The sequence below is a fragment of the Nymphaea colorata genome, unplaced genomic scaffold (genome assembly GCF_008831285.2).
Source record: "Nymphaea colorata isolate Beijing-Zhang1983 unplaced genomic scaffold, ASM883128v2 scaffold0135, whole genome shotgun sequence".
NCBI classification, from domain to species: Eukaryota; Viridiplantae; Streptophyta; class Magnoliopsida; order Nymphaeales; family Nymphaeaceae; genus Nymphaea; species Nymphaea colorata.
Window position 1 is genome coordinate 1 of NW_022204641.1, and position 21046 is coordinate 21046.

General features: G+C 37.0%; 2 protein-coding genes, 2 non-coding genes and 1 pseudogene across 4 annotated transcripts; 1 reads left to right on the forward strand and 4 right to left on the reverse strand.

Annotated features, from left to right (window-relative positions):
- Nucleotides 1-4040: 4040 nt before the first annotated feature.
- On the reverse strand, nt 4041-6886 carry LOC126409364 (photosystem II protein D1-like; annotated as a pseudogene).
- Nucleotides 6887-12657: 5771 nt separating this feature from the next.
- On the reverse strand, nt 12658-20119 carry LOC126409357 (ATP synthase subunit alpha, chloroplastic). Its single transcript, XM_050075390.1, has one exon. The coding sequence runs from the start codon at nt 16892-16894 to the stop codon at nt 15371-15373; it is 1524 nt and encodes a 507-aa protein (XP_049931347.1). The 5' UTR covers nt 16895-20119; the 3' UTR covers nt 12658-15370.
- Nucleotides 13367-13454, reverse strand: TRNAS-GCU (transfer RNA serine (anticodon GCU)). Its single transcript has one exon. It is a non-coding gene; the product is annotated as a tRNA-Ser (tRNA).
- On the forward strand, nt 15166-15237 carry TRNAR-UCU (transfer RNA arginine (anticodon UCU)). The gene has a single exon. It is a non-coding gene; the product is annotated as a tRNA-Arg (tRNA).
- Nucleotides 20120-20126: 7 nt separating the features above from the next.
- On the reverse strand, nt 20127-20937 carry LOC126409367 (ATP synthase subunit a, chloroplastic). The gene has a single exon (XM_050075393.1). The coding sequence runs from the start codon at nt 20935-20937 to the stop codon at nt 20191-20193; it is 747 nt and encodes a 248-aa protein (XP_049931350.1). The 3' UTR covers nt 20127-20190.
- Between the last annotated feature and the right edge of the window lie 109 nt (nt 20938-21046).

The following is a 21046-nucleotide window of genomic DNA, read 5'->3' on the forward strand; positions in this document are numbered from 1 at the left end:
GCCGGGACATTGAGGAATATCCAGAAGGGTATTTCGGGAATCGATCTGATTCTATCTCTGTTCGTTCCGTTTGAAGAGAGGAAGGATCCCAAAGAATCAATCTTTCTTTTAGTTGCTGAATCTCTGTTTGATTGATCAATGTGTGATATTCCGAATCCTCATTCCTAATGGAATCGAAATGATCTCTGGATTGATCAGAAGATCCTTTCAATTGGCTAGAATCCGTTACTTGAACGAAAATAGATCTTGTGGACATCATATTGAATATTTGACGATACATTCCGTACCTTGCTAAAAAAACCGATCCTTGTTTACCAACCACATATTGTCTAACCAAATCAAATTCTCTCTCGATACGTTCCTCAAAAAATCCGATTCGTGCTGATTCTTCCCCAACTAACGAAGAGATCTTGGTGGAATTGCCACATATGAAATTGAGCACAATTTTGCAAAGAAATATCCCACTTGTTTCTCGAGAAGAGATGGGAAACATGCTCAATATCATTTGATGGAATAGTTGCCTCAGCTCCTTGTTGTTTGAGGAAACCCTCCACTTCAATTGGTCTTTTTTCACGAAAAGCAGACATGAGATAACAAATCAAGTGTTTCGCTAAGATTTCGAATAGCTGTCCCGAATTCAAATTGATTATGTTTCGCTTCTTCCTCGGAGAAACACGATCAAACAATTCCCAACCATGGTCCTTGCGGATCGGATCATCCATATAGGATACAAAAAGAAACTCCAGATATTTGATATCTTTCTCTTTGAATGAGATCTCAATTCCAGCTACTGTTTCATTAGATATCTTACAACTAGAATCCCTCTTTTTTTCCGATCCAGTTCCTCCACCACCGCGAACCCCAGTTAGATTCAGGCATGATACACTTTTTAGTTATTGGAGGACCCAAGTACTCTCTTTCGGATCCATGAAACAACTCTCAGAGATCTTTTTCCCTTTTGGAAGATACAGGAGCGAAACAATCAACCTATTGATATTGGGAGACCAAAAAGATTCTTCCAATGTATCATTTCTGGTCCAATGGAATTCATAGGTATAGGAAGAAGCCCCATCAAATAGAGATTTTTTCTTTCGACCATATTTCGATTGTTAATACGATATATAAGGACCGCTACTACAAGCAGTACTACACCTTTGATCGTGAAAGTGAAATATCGATTGCTTGTTGAACCCTGTGAATCACGTGAAAGCAGGACACTCCAAGTTTGGGGGCCAAGGAGTTTCACAAAACGTTCTTGGTGGAAAAAAATGTGAGTGAAAGACACCACTGAATCGAATTTGGTCCATGAATCTAAGAAATAGCGAGAATTCTTGATCTCTCTCAATATCTCTCTCAATTCCAAAATTACAGGATTTGAATTGATGCCGTTTCATTGATTTCTCCTAAACGAAAGATTATATTTCAATTGAAATCCACTTACACAAAGACAGCCCCCGTTGATGACGAGTCTCCGCGAAGCATCCATGGCTGAAATGGTTTAAAGCGCCCAACTCATAATTGGCAAATTCGTAGGTTCAATTCCTGCTGGATGCACGCGAATTGGAACGTTCAATAATAGAATTGGCTCCGTATCAACGGAATCTCATCATCCATAGATAACTAATTGGTATACTTCATACTATAAGAATAAGATAGAAACGGTAGAAACGTAAAATTCTAATTCTTATAGATACTGGAACTCATAGGGAAGAAAATGGATTTATGGATGAATCAATATGCAGTATTACAGAAAAAAGTATTCGGTTATTGGGGAACAATCAATAACTTCTAATGTCGAATCAGGATCAACTAGGACAGAAATAAAGCATTGGATCGAACTCTTCTTTGGTGTCAAGGTGTAGCTATGAATAGCCATCGACTCCCGGGAAAGGGTAGAAGAATGGGACCTATTATGCGACATACAATGCATTACAGACGTATGATCATTACGCTTCAACCGGGTTATTCTATTCCACCTCTTATAGAGAAAAGAACTTAAATAAAAAAAAATAAATACTTAATAACATGGCCATACATTTATACAAAACTTCTACCCCTAGCACACGCAAAGGAGCCGTAGACAGTCAAGCGAAATCCAATCCACGAACAAATTTGATCTATGGACAGCATCGTTGTGGTAAAGGTCGTAATGCCAGAGGAATCATTACCGCAAGGCATAGAGGGGGAGGTCATAAGCGTCTATACCGTAAAATCGATTTTCGACGGAATGCAAAAGACATATCTGGTAGAATCGTAACCATAGAATACGACCCTAATCGAAATGCATACATTTGTCTCATACACTATGGGGATGGTGAGAAGAGATATATTTTACATCCCAGAGGGGCTATAATTGGAGATACCATTGTTTCTGGTACAGAAGTTCCTATATCAATGGGAAATGCCCTACCTTTGAGTGCGGTTTGAACTATTGATTTACGTAATTGGAAGTAACCAATTAGGTTTACGACAAAACCTAGAAATCGATCACTGATCCAATTTGAGTACCTCTACGGGATAGACCTCAACAGAAAACTGAAGAGTAACGGCAGCAGGTGATTGAGTTCAGTGGTTCCTCATATAAAATTATTGACTCTAGAGATATGGTAATATGGAGAAGACAAAATTGTTTGAAGCACGGATAGAACCGGAAGCGCCCCTTGTTTCAAAGAGAGGAGGATGGGTTATTCACATTTCATTTGATGGTCAGAGGCGAATTGAAAGCTAAGCAGTGGTAATTCTAAAGATCCCCCGGGGGAAAAATAGAGATGTCTCCTACGTTACCCGTAATATGTGGAATGGAAGTATCGACGTAATTTCATAGAGTCATTCGGTCTGAGTGCTACATGAGAACATAAGCCAGATGACGGAATGGGGAGACCTAGGATGTAGAAGATCGTAGCATGAGTGATTCGGCAGATTTGGATTCCTATATATCCACTCATGTGGTACTTCATCATACGATTCATATAAGATCCATCTGTCTAGATATCATCATCTACATCCAGAAAGCCGTATGCTTTGGAAGAAGCTTGTACAGTTTGGGAAGGGGTTTTGATTGATCAAAAAGAAGAATCTACTCAACCGATATGCCCTTAGGCACGGCCATACATAACATAGAAAATAACACTTGGAAAGGGTGGACAATTAGCTAGAGCAGCAGGTGCTGTAGCGAAACTGATGCAAAAGAGGGTAAATCGGCCACATAAGATACCATCTGGAGAGGTTCGTTTGATATCCAAAAACTGCTCAGCAACAGTCGGACAAGTGGGTAATGTCGGGGCGAACCAGAAAAGTTTGGGTAGAGCCGGATCTAAATGTTGGCTAGGTAAGCGTCCGTAGTAAGAGGAGTAGTTATGAACCCTGTAGACCATCCCCATGGAGTGGTGAAGGGAGGGCCCCGATTGGTAGAAAAAAACCCACAACTCCTTGGGGTTATCCCGCGCTTGGAAGAAGGAGTAGGAAAAGGAATAAATATAGTGATATTTTTATTCTTCGTCGCCGTAAATAGAAAGAGAAAGAAAAAATAATGAATGATGTGAATGGGCGAACGACGGGAATTGAACCGCGAATGGTGGATTCACAATCCACTACCTTAATCCACTTGGCTACATCCGCCCCTACTCTGACTCAATTAAGAGTCATGTCATATTTCGTTTTAGCCTTCATCATAGACTCTTCTTTCTGACTCTCCTTTTCTTTGCGCCGAGCCGAGAGATAATTATTTATCTGTTATATCCCTTGTCATAAGAGGCCAACCCGTAACACTAACAATTCACAATAAAGAAGTCAAACGATTTTGTGGAATTTATTATAATTATATATGAGTTTAGTACATAGCGAAATAGGTCACTCGGCAACAATGAACCACGCAACGCAGCTAAATGCTGCTTGCTGTATTGATTTAGATTAGATTTTGTGAAGGAAAGAGATTAGAATGGAATCATCATATGAGTAAAACGTGACTGAATAGAACGGAACAATACCCACCAGAGATTGGGTATTGTTCCTTCAACGACTGTATACACTGACATCAAGTATTATCCATTTGTAGATGGAGCTCGACAGCAGCTAGGTCCAGAGGGAAGTTGTGAGCATTACGTTCATGCATAACTTCCATACCAAGGTTAGCACGATTAATGATATCAGCCCAATGTTAATAACACGACCTTGACTGTCAACTACGGATTGATTGAAATGAATCCATTTAGGTTGAATGCCATAGTGCTGATACCTAAAGCGGTGAAACCAGATACCTACAAAGGCCAAGCAGCTAGGAAGAAGTGTAAGGAACGAGAGTGTGTTGAAAACTAGCATATTGGAAGATCAATCGGCCAAAATAACATGAGCAGCTACCGATATTATAGGTTTCTTCCTCTTGACCGAATCTGTAACTTCATTAGCAGACTCATTTTCAGTAGTTTCCCTGATCAAACTAGAGGTTACCAAGGAACCATGCATAGCACTGAATAGAGAGCCGCCGAATACACCAGCACAACCTAACATGTGGAATGGATGCATAAGGATGTTGTGTTCAGCTGGAATACAATCATGAAGTTGAAAGTACCAGATATTCCTAGAGGCATACCATAGAGAAGCTTCCTTGACAATAGGGTAGATCAAGAAAACAGCAGTAGCAGCTGCAACAGGAGCTGAATACGCAACAGCAATCCAAGGGCGCATACCCAGACGGAAGCTAAGCTCCCACTCACGACCCATGTAACAAGCTACACCAAGTAAGAAGTGTAGAACAATTAGTTCATAAGGACGCCATTGTATAACCATTCATCAACGGATGATGCTTCCCATATCGGGTAAAAATGCAACCCGATAGCCGCAGAAGTAGGAACAATGGCACCAGAAATAATATTATTTCCATAAAGTAGAGAACCAGAAACAGGTTCACGAATACCATCAATATCTACTGGAGGAGCCGCAATGAAGGCGATAATAAATACAGAAGTAGCGGTCAATAGGGTAGGGATCATCAAACACCGAACCATCCAATGTAAAGACGATTTTCAGTGCTGGTTACCAGTTGCAGAAGCGACCCCATAGGCTTGTGCTTTCGCGTCTCTCTAAAATTGCAGTCATGGTAAGATCTTGGTTTATTCAATCATCAGGAGCTCCCAAGCACACAGATTATCTATAAATGGATAATAGAAGGCTTGTTATTCAACAGTATAACATGCCTTATATGCCCGTGTCAACCAAATCAATATCAACAGACTTCTTTCTATTCTTTCTATATGGAAAGATCCATCCGAGCAATCTGTGAATGAAGTGGTATAGAATACATATTCTATACCATATGATAGATGGTTTATTGTAATTTCATTGAATAAAATTACGTATGACCGTATGGTAGTGGGTTGCCCGGGACTCGAACCCGGAACTAGTCGGATGGAGTAGATAATCTCCTTGTTTCCCAATAGGAGAAAAGGATCCCTCCCCAAACCGTGCTTGCATTTTTCATTGCACACGGCTTTCTCTGTGTATACATCTAAAACAAAGTTCCCTAGAAAATAGAACTCTAAGAAACTTGAATACTCAGTTGATTCAACCACTAGTACATGAAATGAGCATTTCATTGAGCATTTCATTAATAGATGAGATTTTCAATTTTTCAATTTGTTTGTATATTTATGAATTATGAATGGAATCTCGTCATTAGCATTAGTTCGCCATTAGCATTAGTTTTATGATTTCCATTTATCCCGCGCCCAATTATGAATGGGGGACCAGACCATGGATACGGATAATATCCAAATACCAAATCCGTTCACTACGTAAACGGGTTCTTCGGAAGATGAAAGAAACAATTTCGTGTTCCTCTGTAAGGAACTCTTCCAATAGTTTTGAACCTAATCTCTTACAGATTGCGCGTACCGTACTTTTATGTTTACGAGCTAGAGTTCTAGCACACGAAAGTCGAAGTATATACTTTATTCGACACAAACTGTGTTTTTTTGAGGATCCGCTGTGATAATGAGAGAGATTTCTGCATATCCACCCGAATCGAGCAATAATATCAGAATCCGACGAATCGGCCCAGACTGACTTACTAATAGGATACCCTGATACGTTACAGAATTTTGCTTTAACCAACGATCCAATCAGAGGAAAAATTGGGACTATTGTATCGAATCTCTTAATAGCAGTATCGATCATAAATGAATTCTCTAGCATTTGACTCCTTATCACCCAAGGCGTTAGTCGTACACCTGAAAGATAGCCCAGAAAAGAGAAAGAATGATTGGATAATTCATTTATATGGATCCTACCCGGTTGAGACCATAAGTGAAAATGACATTGCCAGAAATTGACAAGGTAATATTTCCATTTCTTCATCAGTAAATTAGTACACCTTGAAGCCATAATTGATTTTCCTTGATACCTAACATAATGCATCAAAGGTTCCTTGAAGAACCAGAGGGGCAGGGTCCTTTGAGAATCATTACGAGGCGTCACTACAAGATGTTTTATTTTTCCATAAAAATGTGTTCTCTCAAGAAAGGCTAGAGAAGATATTGACCGTAAATGAGAGGATTGTTTACGAAGGAAAACTAATACGGATTCGCATTCATATACATGAGAATTATACAAGAACAAGAATAATCTTTGATTTTCCTTTGAAAAAATGGAAATGGATTTATTTGAAGTAATAAGGCTATTCCAATTATGATGCTCGTGTAGAAAACATCTCAATAAATGCAAAGAAGGAGCATCTCGTATCCGAGTGCGGAGAGTTTGAAGCAAGATTTCCAGATGGATTGGGTAGGGTATTAGTATATCTGAAACATAATATAAATGTGATAATTTGTCCTCTAAAAAGGGAAATATTGAATGAATAGATCGTAAATTCTGATACTGATATTTTGCTATTCTTTCTCTTCTAGGGAAGATACTAATCGCACCGAGAATGGAATTTCCATAATTCCTGCAAAACCCTCTGGTATCGTTTGAGAATAAAAACTCCTGTTGGGCCAACGAACCTAGAATCATTAACCGAAATGGTCAAATGATTCTGTTGATGCAGTCGAGTAATTAAGCGTTTCACAATTAGTGAACTAGATTTATTGTCATTGTCATAACCTAAATTTTCCGTGGGTTCATAAAAAATCGAACTATTTAAACCATGATCATGAGCAAGTGCATAGATATACTCCCGAAAAAGAAGTGGATATAAGAAGCGCTGTTTCCGGTATCTATCTATTTCTAAATAGCCTTGCAATTCGTCTTGCAATTTATCCATTTGTTTGCAATGAAACTTGAACCGCATGCGGGGGAGGATTTCTTGGGTTATTAAATAATCAATACATAGTGCGATATGGTCCTAACAAGGTATATCATAAAAACTGATATACCTGGAGACAAGACGTCTAATCAACGCATCCTCTCTTTTTCCATCCAACTCGTTCGTGTTTGGGTATAGTTACAAGAGATTGTGTATTAGAAATCCTTTATTTTTGCAACCCGATCGCTCTTCTGACTTTGGAATGAGTTATATTTATCAGTACACCGTTTCTTATACACATTTGGTTACACTCCAGTAACTAATGGAGAACAGTGAATAGTTAGGATTTTTTTTTAAAGGAATCAATGATCCACTCGCAGGAGAGCCCTTTCCCGCATCAGGCACTAATATATTTTTAACGTCTAATTAGATCGGGTATTCGTTCGAATTCAGATAAGAACGGAAACTCGTTGCTTTTGGTTTTTCCTTATAATTGGAGCCATATAGCTCTATCCATTTATTCACTTGACCCAACTGTGAATGAATTTTGAACCGTTCTAGCTAAGAATCAAAAGGACATTTTTTACCGATCTGATATGACCAGATAAGAATGAAGTATTCTCAGAGTTATCCATTGATACGACATGCTGTTTTTTCCATTCATTCCCTTTCAGGATCAGTCGTGGTCTTACAAACTCTACCGATGGTATGGACGAATCCGCTTCATCCAAATGTGTAAAAGATCATAGCCGCACTTAAAAGCCGAGTACTCTACCGTTGAGTTAGCAACCCAGATAAGGATCTAATTACGATCGAAATAAAAATCAAGAGATTTGATTACCGGAACCAGTCAAGTCAAAATTACCGGAACCAGTCAAGTCAAAACATTGAACTAACATAAGCATAAGAATAACAGCAAGTTTAGAAGAAACTATGATTCTAAAAAATCTATACAATAAAGAAGAGCAGATTCACAGATAAGTATAGCTTTAGTAAATAAAAAAAAAGACTTCCTGTGTCACAGACGATCCCTCAAACCAATCCTTTGAATGAAGTAAAAAACCAAACCTATGAAACCGCAAGAATAGATCGATTTATCTACGATCGAATTCTATTGTATTCTATTCGTTCGAGAGACCATTGTCAATACAAACGAAATATTGGGAAATCAAATCAAACAAAATACAATAAATAAACTAAATATAAATAAGATAAGGCCTTGTGTTAGATTGGCACTACAAGAAATGAAAATGAAGTGAAGTAAAGAAGAAGTAGGTAAAAAAGAATATCGTATTTATTCACTATCACTATAGGCCCCAAGATTCACCTCTTGTTTCTTGAGGTGAGGGAGTCCCAAGGAAAACCATCAGATTAATGGTAATCCCATAATTTCATGGATTTCAGTTATGACATATAATATAATCCTTTTTCTATCCCTCTCATATTCATATAAATATAAAAAGACAAAGAGATTCTTTGTCATTCTTTGTCCTTACATTATCTCAAACCATATAGGAACAATAGCGAATAGGTATGAATATAGCAAGAGAGTGGCGAAGAAACAATTAAACAAAACTAGAACTAGCTACTATACCGGTCCATCTTTTGATTTCATTAATTTCATTTTGTTTGATTAACTCGAAGTTCCTTAAATACCTCTGCCTTTTTTGAAATATCATGAACAGTTCCCGTGGGTTGAGCTCCTTTTTCAAGGAAATATAGAATAGCAGGAACATTTAAATAAGTTTGATTCTTTATCGGGTCGTAAAAGCCTACTTTCCGAAGATCTCTTCCCTCTCTTCGGGATCTGACATCAATTGCAATGATTCGATAGGTGGCTCATTGGGATAGATCGATGGGCAATACCCCCCCCCCTGGAAACGTATAGGAAGTTTTCTCCTCATACGGCTCGAGAAAGAATGATTAAAATTGATGGATATAAATCTATAGCAAACGGATCCTTGAAATCATCAATTAAATTATGATTGAAGTCGTCTTTTTTCCTTCTTCCTTCCTATAAAATAAAAATATCATTCGTCCTCATAACTCAAGTTGGGTAATTCTCAAAGGACTAAAAAAGAAATCCTTAAAAAATCCTTAAATAAATATTTATTGAGCGGTCTATAACCCCTTTTTTGTCTCGTCTGGAATATATTTCCATTTCTTACTTATTATGATCCAATCCACTTGATTGAGACAATCATTGAAAATGGTGTTTTCTTGTTTTGGAATCACTTATCCTTGAATCATTAGGTTTAGACATTACTTCGGTGATCTTTAATCTTCCGGAACGGCAGCAACATACCTTTTGGCTATTTCTTTACGTCGAAGAATCATACGAACGATTCAATTCCATTAATTCCCCTGTGATACACTTCTTTATCATCGAAATAGTCTCACCAATTACAGCAAACTTTTTTTTTATAGAAAAGTCGGTCCAATTTGACCTTTTCTATATCGAAGATATACTTACGAAGTCGTTCCAAATTATTAATTGGCACTAACCCTAGATCCTGCCTCTGATAATCATTTATTCTCGAGCTCCATCATGTACTATTTTATTTACATTACAACCCAACATCGTGGAGTAATGGTGAAACAGAACAAAATATGTCGAGCCAAGAGCATCCTCATTGAAGATGATGGATGTAAAAATCCACAGCCGATCATGTCATTCAAGTCGCACGTTGCCTTCTACCACATCGTTTCAAACGAAGTTTTACCATAACAAAAATTCCTATAATTCGGAATCGGTACGGGATTGATTCAATATGGAATTAAATCATGAATAGTCATTGATTGATCTTTTATTCTATTTTTTAATATTCTCCATGGACGCATATGTATATCTAACAAGTATCCAGTTTGCCCCCTGATTCTAGCGTATGAATCATTTATTTCACCATTTATAAGAAAGACGAATAAACAAGAAGTTAGTTAACAACCTGATCATTTGTGACAATCAGTCATGAGTGAAATGAGCCAATTCTTGCTCGAACGACTAAGCTAAACTAAAGATCTTTAATTGGATTTCCAATACCGGAAAAGAATGAGTTAGTAACTGATTAAGCCATTCCAATGAACCAGAAAGGGCCAAAGTGGTTTGATGGTAAATGATAAATTAACTAATCTCAGACTTCATCGAGTATCAAGGATTCATGAAAAATGGTTTCACATAAAAAAATCTCGTACTTTGCCATCATTGCTATTGGTGGAAAGCAGTTCTTCCGTAAAGACTCAATTTGATCTCTGAATCAATCAGCAAGTCTGTGCAATCACAACGAATAACTGTAATTACGGATATCTCTTAGACGTCAATTTGATCATTTTGATCATCATAATAACATGAAATTTAATTTTGCTTTTCCTTAAATCATCAACTGTCTAAACCAGATCAACTGTCTAAACCAGATAAATGGGACGAGAAACAAAATCTAAAACTAATTTCATTTCTTTGTTCATGAGCATCAAACATAATAAGAAATATAGTAAAAGTCAAAAAATGAATAAAAAAAGACACAGTAAAGTAAATAAGATAAAGTGAACGTCCTCGATTCATTCTTGAATCTGATTGAGAATATCAGAATCAAAGCAGCATGATCTTTTGGTATCCATCGGGTTATGTTATATATACAGCTGTTACCGCGGGTAATCGTGGATATTTTAAGGCATCACAGAAATTTCTGACCGAAACCAAAGACTGTTTGTTGTTTGTTCTTACTGAAATAGAACAATAACAATACAAAAGGGTGGCATGCTTCTTTTCGGCATATTCTGCTTTTTTGCTTCCAGAGTCGTTCGATAAAGTCAAGTAAATTAAATCCGCGATTCTGCCTACCAATGGATTTACAATTCCATTATTCATCAGTTCATTAGAACCAGATGCAAATTGGGTACAATACAATGCATCTATTCCTATTGAACTTGATTGTTTGTTGATGAAATCGGGAATAGCCACAGATATTTCAATTGATACCTTCCATTGTTGATCAGCACATCACATATCTAAAAAACATTTCATCTGGATTATATTATGAATCATGCATACCCGGTCAACCAACAAAAGAATCTTCTTTTCTTATAAGCTGTGTAAGCTGCGTGCTATACCAGTACCAGACACGTATAAGTGCAAAACAAAAAAGGTCCAGATCCGTTTTTTATTCCCATTTTTTCATTTGAGTCCAGTCTTAGGAACTCGAATCCCGTTGATGGAATTGGTACCACGAACTCGAACCCTCATTAGAATCCAAATAAAATGAATTCTCAATTGGGATAATTATTAAATGAGATACGATTACCATATCTGCTTTACCATTAATTCAAAGTTAGAAGATAGAAGAGGTTTCTTTCACATTTCGACTCAGAATGGATCATGCAGGAATCAGAATTTTCTGGATTCAAGCATAAAGTTTCTTTTGACTAACCAACTCCAATATGAACGGTACGGACATAGACTGAATAATCCAATTTTGAATTAAATCAAAAAAATATCTTTTCAACGGATCTATGTCTATGCTCCCCCCACGCCTATACCAAAATCATGGATTTTTCATACGTGTGTCAGTCATTGAAAGTGAATTCCGTGTGTAGGAAACAGAATACAGAATAGAAAGGTAAAGTCTAATTCAGAAAAGAATCATTAACATTAAAAAATCATTAACATTAAAAACCAAACTAGAAAGAAAAAAACTAGAAATAAAGAATAGATTACGATTACATTGTATCCAACATGAACCTCCTAAATAGAAATTTAGATGATTAAAGAGAACAAATAATATTTGTTGAGTTAAGATGGAATTAATCTGGGACGGAAGGATTCGAACCTCCGAGTAACAGGACCAAAACCCGTTGCCTTACCGCTTGGCCACGCCCCATTTATGTTTCTATTCAAACACGAATATACATTAATATTGGTATCGGGTGTTCGTCAATTCCAGCCCAGTATCTATGGAAGAAAGAAGTTGTTGCTGAGATTCGACACGTGTAAATCCGGAATAAAACTAAATTCATTGATCATTACATATAATTAAATTAAGATAATTAAGATATTGTATGAAAGTATGATTCCGTATAATTCAATTTGACAATTGAAGGATCTTTGATTGGGGGAATTCAAAGAAAGAAGGACTTTTTTACCTACCCTCTTTCTTGATTTTTTCCCTTCAAGAAATAACTCAATAAAAATGATATTATTCTAAGAACAAAATATTTGTTATGCCTAATATCTTTAGTTTAATCTGTATCTGTCTTAATTCTGCCCTTCAGCCGAGTGGGTTTTTCTTCGCAAAATTGCCCGAGGCTTATGCTTTTTTGAACCCAATCGTGGATTTTATGCCGGTCATACCTGTGCTCTTTTTTCTCTTAGCCTTTGTGTGGCAAGCTGCTGTAAGTTTTCGATGAGATCCTTGATACTGTTCTAGAAAGATTCATGACTTATTCAAAAAAAAAAAAAAAATATTTTACCAATTTTACCAAGAAAGATGAGATAAGTAGTGCATTAAGACAAGAACCCTCGATTCAAACATTGAACATTCTTCAATAGACTCCGTGAATCCGGATCACCTCATTTCCTCATTCTGACCCTCCATCCATGGAGCGCATACGGTATTCTGAGCCCCCGCAATGCAATATCAACAAATCGCATTGTAGGTATGACGAGATTCTTTTTTTTGGTAACGAAGGAATCAGAACCTTATTTTATTACAATACAAATGAATTGAATTCCTGTTAATTCCTTTCTTTTCTAAAAACCACTTCGTTTCTTGGTATCAAAAAATGAGATGGTACAAAGGTTGAGAATCTATTCCCTTTTTCTCCCCCAACAGGTCTTGGAGATTTGTAATGCTTACTCTCAAACTGTTCGTTTATACGGTGGTGATATTCTTTGTTTCGCTCTTCATCTTCGGATTCCTGTCTAATGACCCAGGACGTAATCCTGGACGCGAAGAATAAAGAATAATAGATTTTTTCTTTCCTTTTTTGGTTTGGTTTCTAAATCCATCTTCTTAACTTAAAATTTTATCTATTCCATACATTTCATTTATTTAAATGAAATCATCAATCCAACCAAACCAAAGGGACTCGGGGTTTATAGAATGAGAAAGATAAATATCAAGTGAGCGTAGGAAACGGAGAGAGAGGGATTCGAACCCTCGGTACGAATAGCTCGTACAACAGATTAGCAATCTGCCGCTTTAGTCCACTCAGCCATCTCTCCAAATTGAAAAAAAAAAAAATGAATAATTCATATGTGACACGACGTGTGAAGTAAAGATTCATATTTCTTTTTCTTTATTCTAGAGATATATATGAATTTTATAAGAAATCCTATTTATACAACCATTCAAAACAGGTATCTCTAAAGGAAAAAAGGAAAAAAAGATCCCTCTTTGATTTTATTTCGTTCGAAAGGTTATTCTTTTGTTCTCCCGGCCTGGCTAGGCACTGGCCAGGCCATTCCCCCCTTTTCAACCTAACCTAAAATGAGAAATTGGAAAACTCAATATGTTATTGAGTTGAAGCAGCAACAAGAGCTATTTCGATTTCTATGATATGAAGGAAATTTATTATATTGTTATTTCCTTATTTTTCCTTTGATTCATCGTTGCTTTTTTTTATTGGAATGGGAAAAGCGTATGTATGTTCCCTCAAGTACTCAAGAGACAAGCTTTGTTTTGTTTAAATAAACTTGAGCAAAAAAAAAAATGGAACTATAAACTATAACTTAACTATATATATTATTGCACAAAACTTATTTTTCTGTTCCAACCTCGCCGATTCTATCGGACCTCTGAGTAACGACTTCTACAGCAAAACAAAAAGGTTTTTTATTTATCCTCTTGCCCTATTTCATCAAGTATCCCCGGAGACAGGGCATGTCAGCACTCTAATATTCACAATATCTTGATCGCGCCTCATCTCCTTGTTCGACAAATGGGCCATTCCTATACAATAATCACAATGTAGCGGGTATAGTTTAGTGGTAAAAGTGTGATTCGTTCTATTACCAACTGAAATAGTTAAGGGTTCTTTCGGTTTGATACATTCATATTCCGATCAAAAACTTTATTTCTTATAAGGGTTTAACCCTTTCCTATCAATGCCACAATTGGGGAAGAATATAATTTTCGCGATTTGCATCCAAAAACTGGGATTATGGAATTGCGAAGCATAATTTTTTGAGTTTTCCAATTAGAATTAGATAAGTATGAGTAAAAGATCCATGGATGAAGATACAAAAGTGTATTTCTAATCGTAACTAGATCTTCGATTTTTGTAAAGGGGAGATTGAAGCCAAATAGCTATTAAACGGTGACTTCGGTTTACCGGGGCCATCGGCATATATTGTTTCAGCTCGGTAGAAATAAGATTCTTTTCCTAAGGATTCATGTCAGTAGAAATAGGGAACGAAGTAACTAGAAGGGTTTTTATAATACCCCTCCTCTAGAGGGATCATCTAGAAAGCGAATAGCTTTGGATACATTCAGACAGAAAAGCTGACATAGGTGTTATGGATCGAATTTTTCTTATTCCGATTTGCTATGACTTCCTTCTTTGATTTCCATACCTTTCCATTTCCATACTAATATCATACATCGTCAATTTTTTCGTTTAGGTTACTTTACGCCCTAAATCGGGGAATCTATCCTTTATTCCATAAAGGAGCCGAATGAAACCAAAGTTTCATGTTCGGTTTTGAATTAGAGACGTTAATAGTGATGAATCGACGTCGACTATAACCCCTAGCCTTCCAAGCTAACGATGCGGGTTCGATTCCCGCTACCCGCTCGATATGAATCATAATACATCCATCATTGATTTTAATATGCGTCTTTATTCCCTAAGACGCATACAATCTGATTGTTTCTGTTTTTATCCAAACAGGGAATGGAAAGGAGGAATCAGAAAGAAGAGAATCGGGACGAGAAGCGTCCATTGTCTAATGGATAGGACAGAGGTCTTCTAAACCTTTGGTATAGGTTCAAATCCTATTGGACGCAATTTATTTACATCTATTTTGTTTGGATTGCTATTCCAAGAAACATATTTGGAATGATTCGAATCAGAGCCATTTCTTTTCTCAACAATTTATGTCGTACTAAGAGACTCTACCAAATGAAATAACCAATTTCTTTATGTTTGTTCCTGAAGTAGAAATAGTTCCATCTGCTCCTGAATAGCCTCTTTCAAAAGGGCTTCCGCTTGCTCGGTGAATACCTTGGTAGAAGATATGATTTCTTGTAACTGAGGCTTATTTGTTCTTAAATGGGTACGTAACTGAACAATAAATTTCTTTACCTGTCCAATTTCTAATTGATCAAGATATCCATTCGTTCCGGTATAAATAGTAACTATCTGTTCATCCACCGCGAGAGGGGATGATTGGGATTGTTTGAGCAACTCCCGTAATCGTTGACCTCTTGCCAATTGATTCTGAGTAGCTTTATCTAGATCGGAAGCGAATTGCGCAAAGGCTTCTAACTCTGCAAATTGAGCCAATTCTAATTTTAATTTGCCGGCTACTTGTTTCATGGCTTTAATTTGAGCTGCGGATCCTACTCTGGAGACGGAAATACCCACATTAATAGCTGGACGGATTCCAGCATTGAATAAATCCGCGGATAAGAAGATTTGCCCATCTGTAATGGAAATGACATTAGTGGGAATATAAGCCGAAACGTCCCCAGATTGAGTCTCAACTATTGGTAAAGCAGTCATACTTCCTTCGCCTAAACGAGAACTTAGTTTAGCGGCTCTTTCCAAAAGGCGGGAATGCAAATAAAAAACGTCTCCTGGATAAGCTTCGCGACCAGGTGGTCTTCTTAATAGAAGGGACATTTGGCGATAAGATTGTGCTTGTTTGGAGAGATCATCATAAATTATTAAGGTATGTCGTTGACGGTACATAAAATATTCAGCCAGAGCGGCTCCTGTATAAGGAGCGAGGTATTGTAATGTAGCAGGCGAATCCGCTGTTTCCGCTACCACAATGGTGTATTCCATTGCTCCCCGTTCCTGGAAAGTAGTCACTACCTGAGCCACGGAAGATGCTTTTTGACCAATAGCTACATAAACGCATATTACATTTTGACCTTTTTGATTGAGAATAGTATCTGTAGCTACTGCTGTTTTACCGGTCTGTCTGTCCCCAATAATTAATTCTCGCTGACCGCGTCCTATAGGGATCATCGAATCAATAGCAATAAGCCCCGTTTGAAGAGGCTCATATACGGAACGTCTCGAAATAATACCTGGAGCGGGAGACTCAATTAACCGATATTCAGAAGCTAAAATTTCACCCCTCCCATCAATAGGTTTAGCTAGGGCATTTATAACACGACCCAAATAAGCCTCACTCACCGGTATCTGAGCAATTCGTCCTGTTGCTTTCACGGAACTACCCTCTTGTATCATCAAACCGTCACCCATTAATACAACGCCAACATTATTGGATTCCAAATTCAGAGCAATACCTATCGTACCCTCTTCAAACTCTACTAATTCACCTGCCATTACTTCATCAAGACCATGAATACGAGCAATGCCGTCGCCCACTTGAAGTACGGTACCAGTGTTCACAATCTTTACTTCTCTATTATATTGCTCAATCCGTTCGCGGATAATATTACTAATTTCTTCGGCTCGAATGGTTACCATTAGTATCTCTTAATTCTTTCTAGGAAGCAAAAAAGGAGAAAAATAATACCTATCCTATAGTAGAAGGACTAATCGGTTATTTCTTTCATGGCCCCAAGTATGCCAATATTAGCACCGATGGTGCGTAAATGTAACTCGCCGTTCAAACAATTATTCAGAGTTCCTAGAGCCCCTTGTAAGGCTTGTTGGAAAACTCGTTGTTGGACCTGATTAATCGCTCTTTGTTGTTCGAAATGAATGCTTTCGTTTTTGTAATTTTCTAATTGTTCCAAATTCTGATAAGCGGCATTAATCAAATTTATCTTTTCTTGTTCTATCTCAGAGTATCCATTCACTCGAAACTCTTCCGCTTCCCTTTCCACTTTCTGTAAGCGAGCCCGTGCTTTTTCAAGCTGCTCAACGGCTCCTCCGCATAGTTCTTCTGAATTGCGAATAGTACTCAAAATCCTCTGCTTTCGATTATCTAATAAATCACTTAATGAAAGTAGATTATCTCCCCATCAATTCCACAACTTCCACGATCTCTTCCCGAACCGAACATGAATCTTTCGATTCATTTGGCTCTCACGCTCAATTAAATTACTTATACTTATGGGGCATTCCCATATCTCTTTCTTAATGAGCCTACCCTCTCTTCTCTGTTCGTATTCCAGGATATAAAAACTGATACAAGAAAACCCAGGATCTCTGGAGGGCTCTTCTGACCAGACCAAAAAAACTTGTAATTGTCAGCAAAGTCGTTTCTTTTATTTCTTCACATCCAAAAGAATTCTTTCTCATTTTATACACATAGGTCGTCGATTCAGCATTAGATAAAAAGGAAGGGGCGAGGTACCCGTTTTTCCAGTCAATGGTTCAAATCATTTTATTGATATGAGTGTTCTATATCAAATAAATTCCCAACAAAATGATTTATGCATTTTGAAACCATCTTATCTTGTACTAACGCAGTGGTAGAAAGAGTACCGTGTTGTGCTTAGACTTCAAACAGTTCAGCTTTAACCATGTTAACTAAATGGTCTCACATTATTGGTTAATAGAGAATCCAATTTACCAACGAGTCACGAAATGCTATGGTTCTTACATAGGACTTATTGATTTATTCAGAAGTAATTCGTTGAGATCGTGCACCTTTCTCTATTATTAGATTACAATAGCAAAATATAAAGTGCAGCTGGTTGGTTCCAGCCTATTCTTGAAATACACAACTCGCACACACTCCCTTTCCAAAAAAGATCAATACACCAAGCACTACACTTAGATTTATTAGATTTGTTGCTAAAATATCGGTATTAAACCCGAAACTCCCGGCGGATGGCCAGTGACCCAAAAAAACGAAAGAATCGGTTAGATTTTTCATATGCTCTCCTCTTATCTTATGGATAGGAATAGGACTAACAAAATAAAAAAAGATTTCCTTTTTTGTATCACTTCACTCCTTATTTAGATCCCCGATAAGACACTTATGAAGTCCCAAGTCTCGTGTCAATTGCGACATACCCTCCTAAAATAAATAAAAAAGGGAAAATGCTCATTCATTGGACTAAGGGCGGGAAAGAAGAAAGCGAGCGGAAGCGGATCCACTAATTCCTCAAATCAGTACTTCCCCGGAGTATTGGATCAAGGAAGAAGTGATTGTAGGAGTGAAGTGTTGAGTTGATATAATTTGAAGAAGCGAAGTGGCAGGGCCAAAGCAAGAAAAGAAGTACGTATTTTTCACATTTTCACGTTTCTAGGATTACACAAAGGGATTAGCAAATAAAAGTGCTAATGCCACGACCAGCCCGTAAATTGTTAAAGCTTCCATAAAAGCCAGACTAAGCAATAAAGTACCTCGTATTTTACCCTCTGCTTCTGGTTGTCTAGCAATACCTTCTACGGCTTGGCCCGCAGCAGTACCTTGACCGACTCCGGGTCCAATAGAAGCAAGTCCTACGGCCAATCCAGCAGCAATAACGGAAGCAGCAGAAATTAGGGGATTCATGGTAAGCTCCTCACAACAAAAAATGAAGAAATGGTTAATGATATAATCAAATAAACCAATGAATTCTTATATATAATTAATGTTATTATTAATGTTATATATTTATATTATATATTAATTAGTTACATTACTTATTATTTCATATTCCATCACTAAGATCCATACAACTAAACTAAGAACTCCGAACCCAATTTGAGTTAAGAAGTGATGTGATGATATTTGATATTACTGAATCATCAGAACTACTTCAATATCTCGTTTTTATTCACTATCCAAGTCTTTGAAAATCCATATTAGTTCTTCTATTTCTTTGTTCCGAACCCACTCTTTCAATTCCTCCCTCCTTCATCTTCTCTATATGCATTCATAGGCTTAACTTCATATTCAATCCACATATACAATAAAGTCACAGACGAAAAAGGGAAGAGCTTATATATCGTAATCCATATAAATAAAGTGGAATCTATATCTATTAAAGTGGAATCTATATCTATATAATAGAAAGTTGATGGGGAATGAAATAATATAGATGGGTAGTCCATATATATGAATATCTACTATCACATATACATGTTTTCTTCCATAATGTAAACCATCGCCATCTTATTTCTATTGAATCGGATCGGACCCTGGAATCATCCTTCTAAGCATACACCGGAGTTCACATATAATATGTAATGTAGCTCGGCCCACCTAACCTACTGAATTTTTCATCTGATTCGTGAACTCTTTCTTGTCTTTGTCATTATCTCACATGGATACAAACGAAGAGATTCATCAAAGCGAATCATCCCATATCAAGATTTGATTGATTGATCCAACTCCTCTTAATTCCAATTTTGGTCAATTGTTGAATAGAATGGAATGAAATAGCAACGGTTCCGCAGAACATAGTTCTTGTTGTTTCGTCGCGCGTCCCAAACGGATAACAATTATTTATTATCCAAATTATGAATCTTCGTAATTGACTGGGCAAATAAAGGCGATGTATGACATGAATAGGAAAAAAGGGGGATCTTAGGAAAAATTGGGAATCTCCCCCTTTTTTTTACAATTCCGTAGTGTAATACGTAATATAATAAATATTAATATCGTACATATATATCTGTTCCTACTCTATATCATACATATCATAAATATAGATTGATATATCAATCATTTCCTCAAGCGGGTATCTTGAGCTACCCATGAATTATTTATTGGAATAAGATTCATGGGCTTAATTTTGAATTGATTGAAATGAAAAAGAAAAAGCGACTGTTTGAACTTTGAAATTCAAACAAAGCATTATTTTCTTATTTCTTATTTGTACTCAATGATGACCTTCCATGGATTCACCTATATAAGCCGCGGCTAAGGTTGCAAAAATGAGAGCTTGAATACCGCTTGTGAATAATCCGAGGAACATCACAGGTATAGGAATCACTAAAGGTACTAAAGAAACAAGAACAACAACTACTAATTCATCGGCCAATATATTCCCGAAAAGTCGAAAACTAAGTGATAAAGGTTTTGTGAAATCTTCTAAGACATTAATTGGTAAAAGTATTGGAGTTGGTTGAATATATTTACCGAAATAACCCAATCCCTTTTTAGTAAGGCCTGCATAGAAATATGCCACTGACGTGGGTAAAGCTAAAGCAACAGTAGTATTTATATCATTCGTGGGTGCAGCTAACTCCCCATGAGGTAACTGTATGATTCTCCAAGGTAAAAGAGCACCTGACCAGTTAGAAACAAAAATAAATAGGAACAGAGTTCCAATAAAAGGAACCCAAGGACCATATTCTTCTTCTCCAATTTGAGTTTTGCTCACGTCTCGAATGAATTCAAGAACATATTCGAAAAAATTCTGACCGTCGGTCGGGATAGTTTGTGGATTCCGAACGGCTATAGCGGCTGAACCTAATAAGATAGCAATTACGACCCAGGAAGTTATAAGTACTTGGGCATGCACTTGGAAACCCCCTATTTGCCAATAGAAATGTTGGCCTACTTCCACGCCGGATATCTCGTATAACCCCTTTAGTGCGTTGATGGAACATGGTAGAACATTCATATTACCCTCTGACAGAAATGGAACTTAAGAAGGAATTATTTTGATTCAACCATTTATACTAATTTAACTTAACCATATATTTCAGATATTAATTAATGAATTAATCACG

Coding starts and splice junctions, on each gene's coding strand:
- LOC126409357 (XM_050075390.1), bottom strand. CDS start 16,894: ATGGTAACCATTCGAGCCGAAGAAATTAGTAATATTATCCGCGAACGG.
- LOC126409367 (XM_050075393.1), bottom strand. CDS start 20,937: ATGAATGTTCTACCATGTTCCATCAACGCACTAAAGGGGTTATACGAG.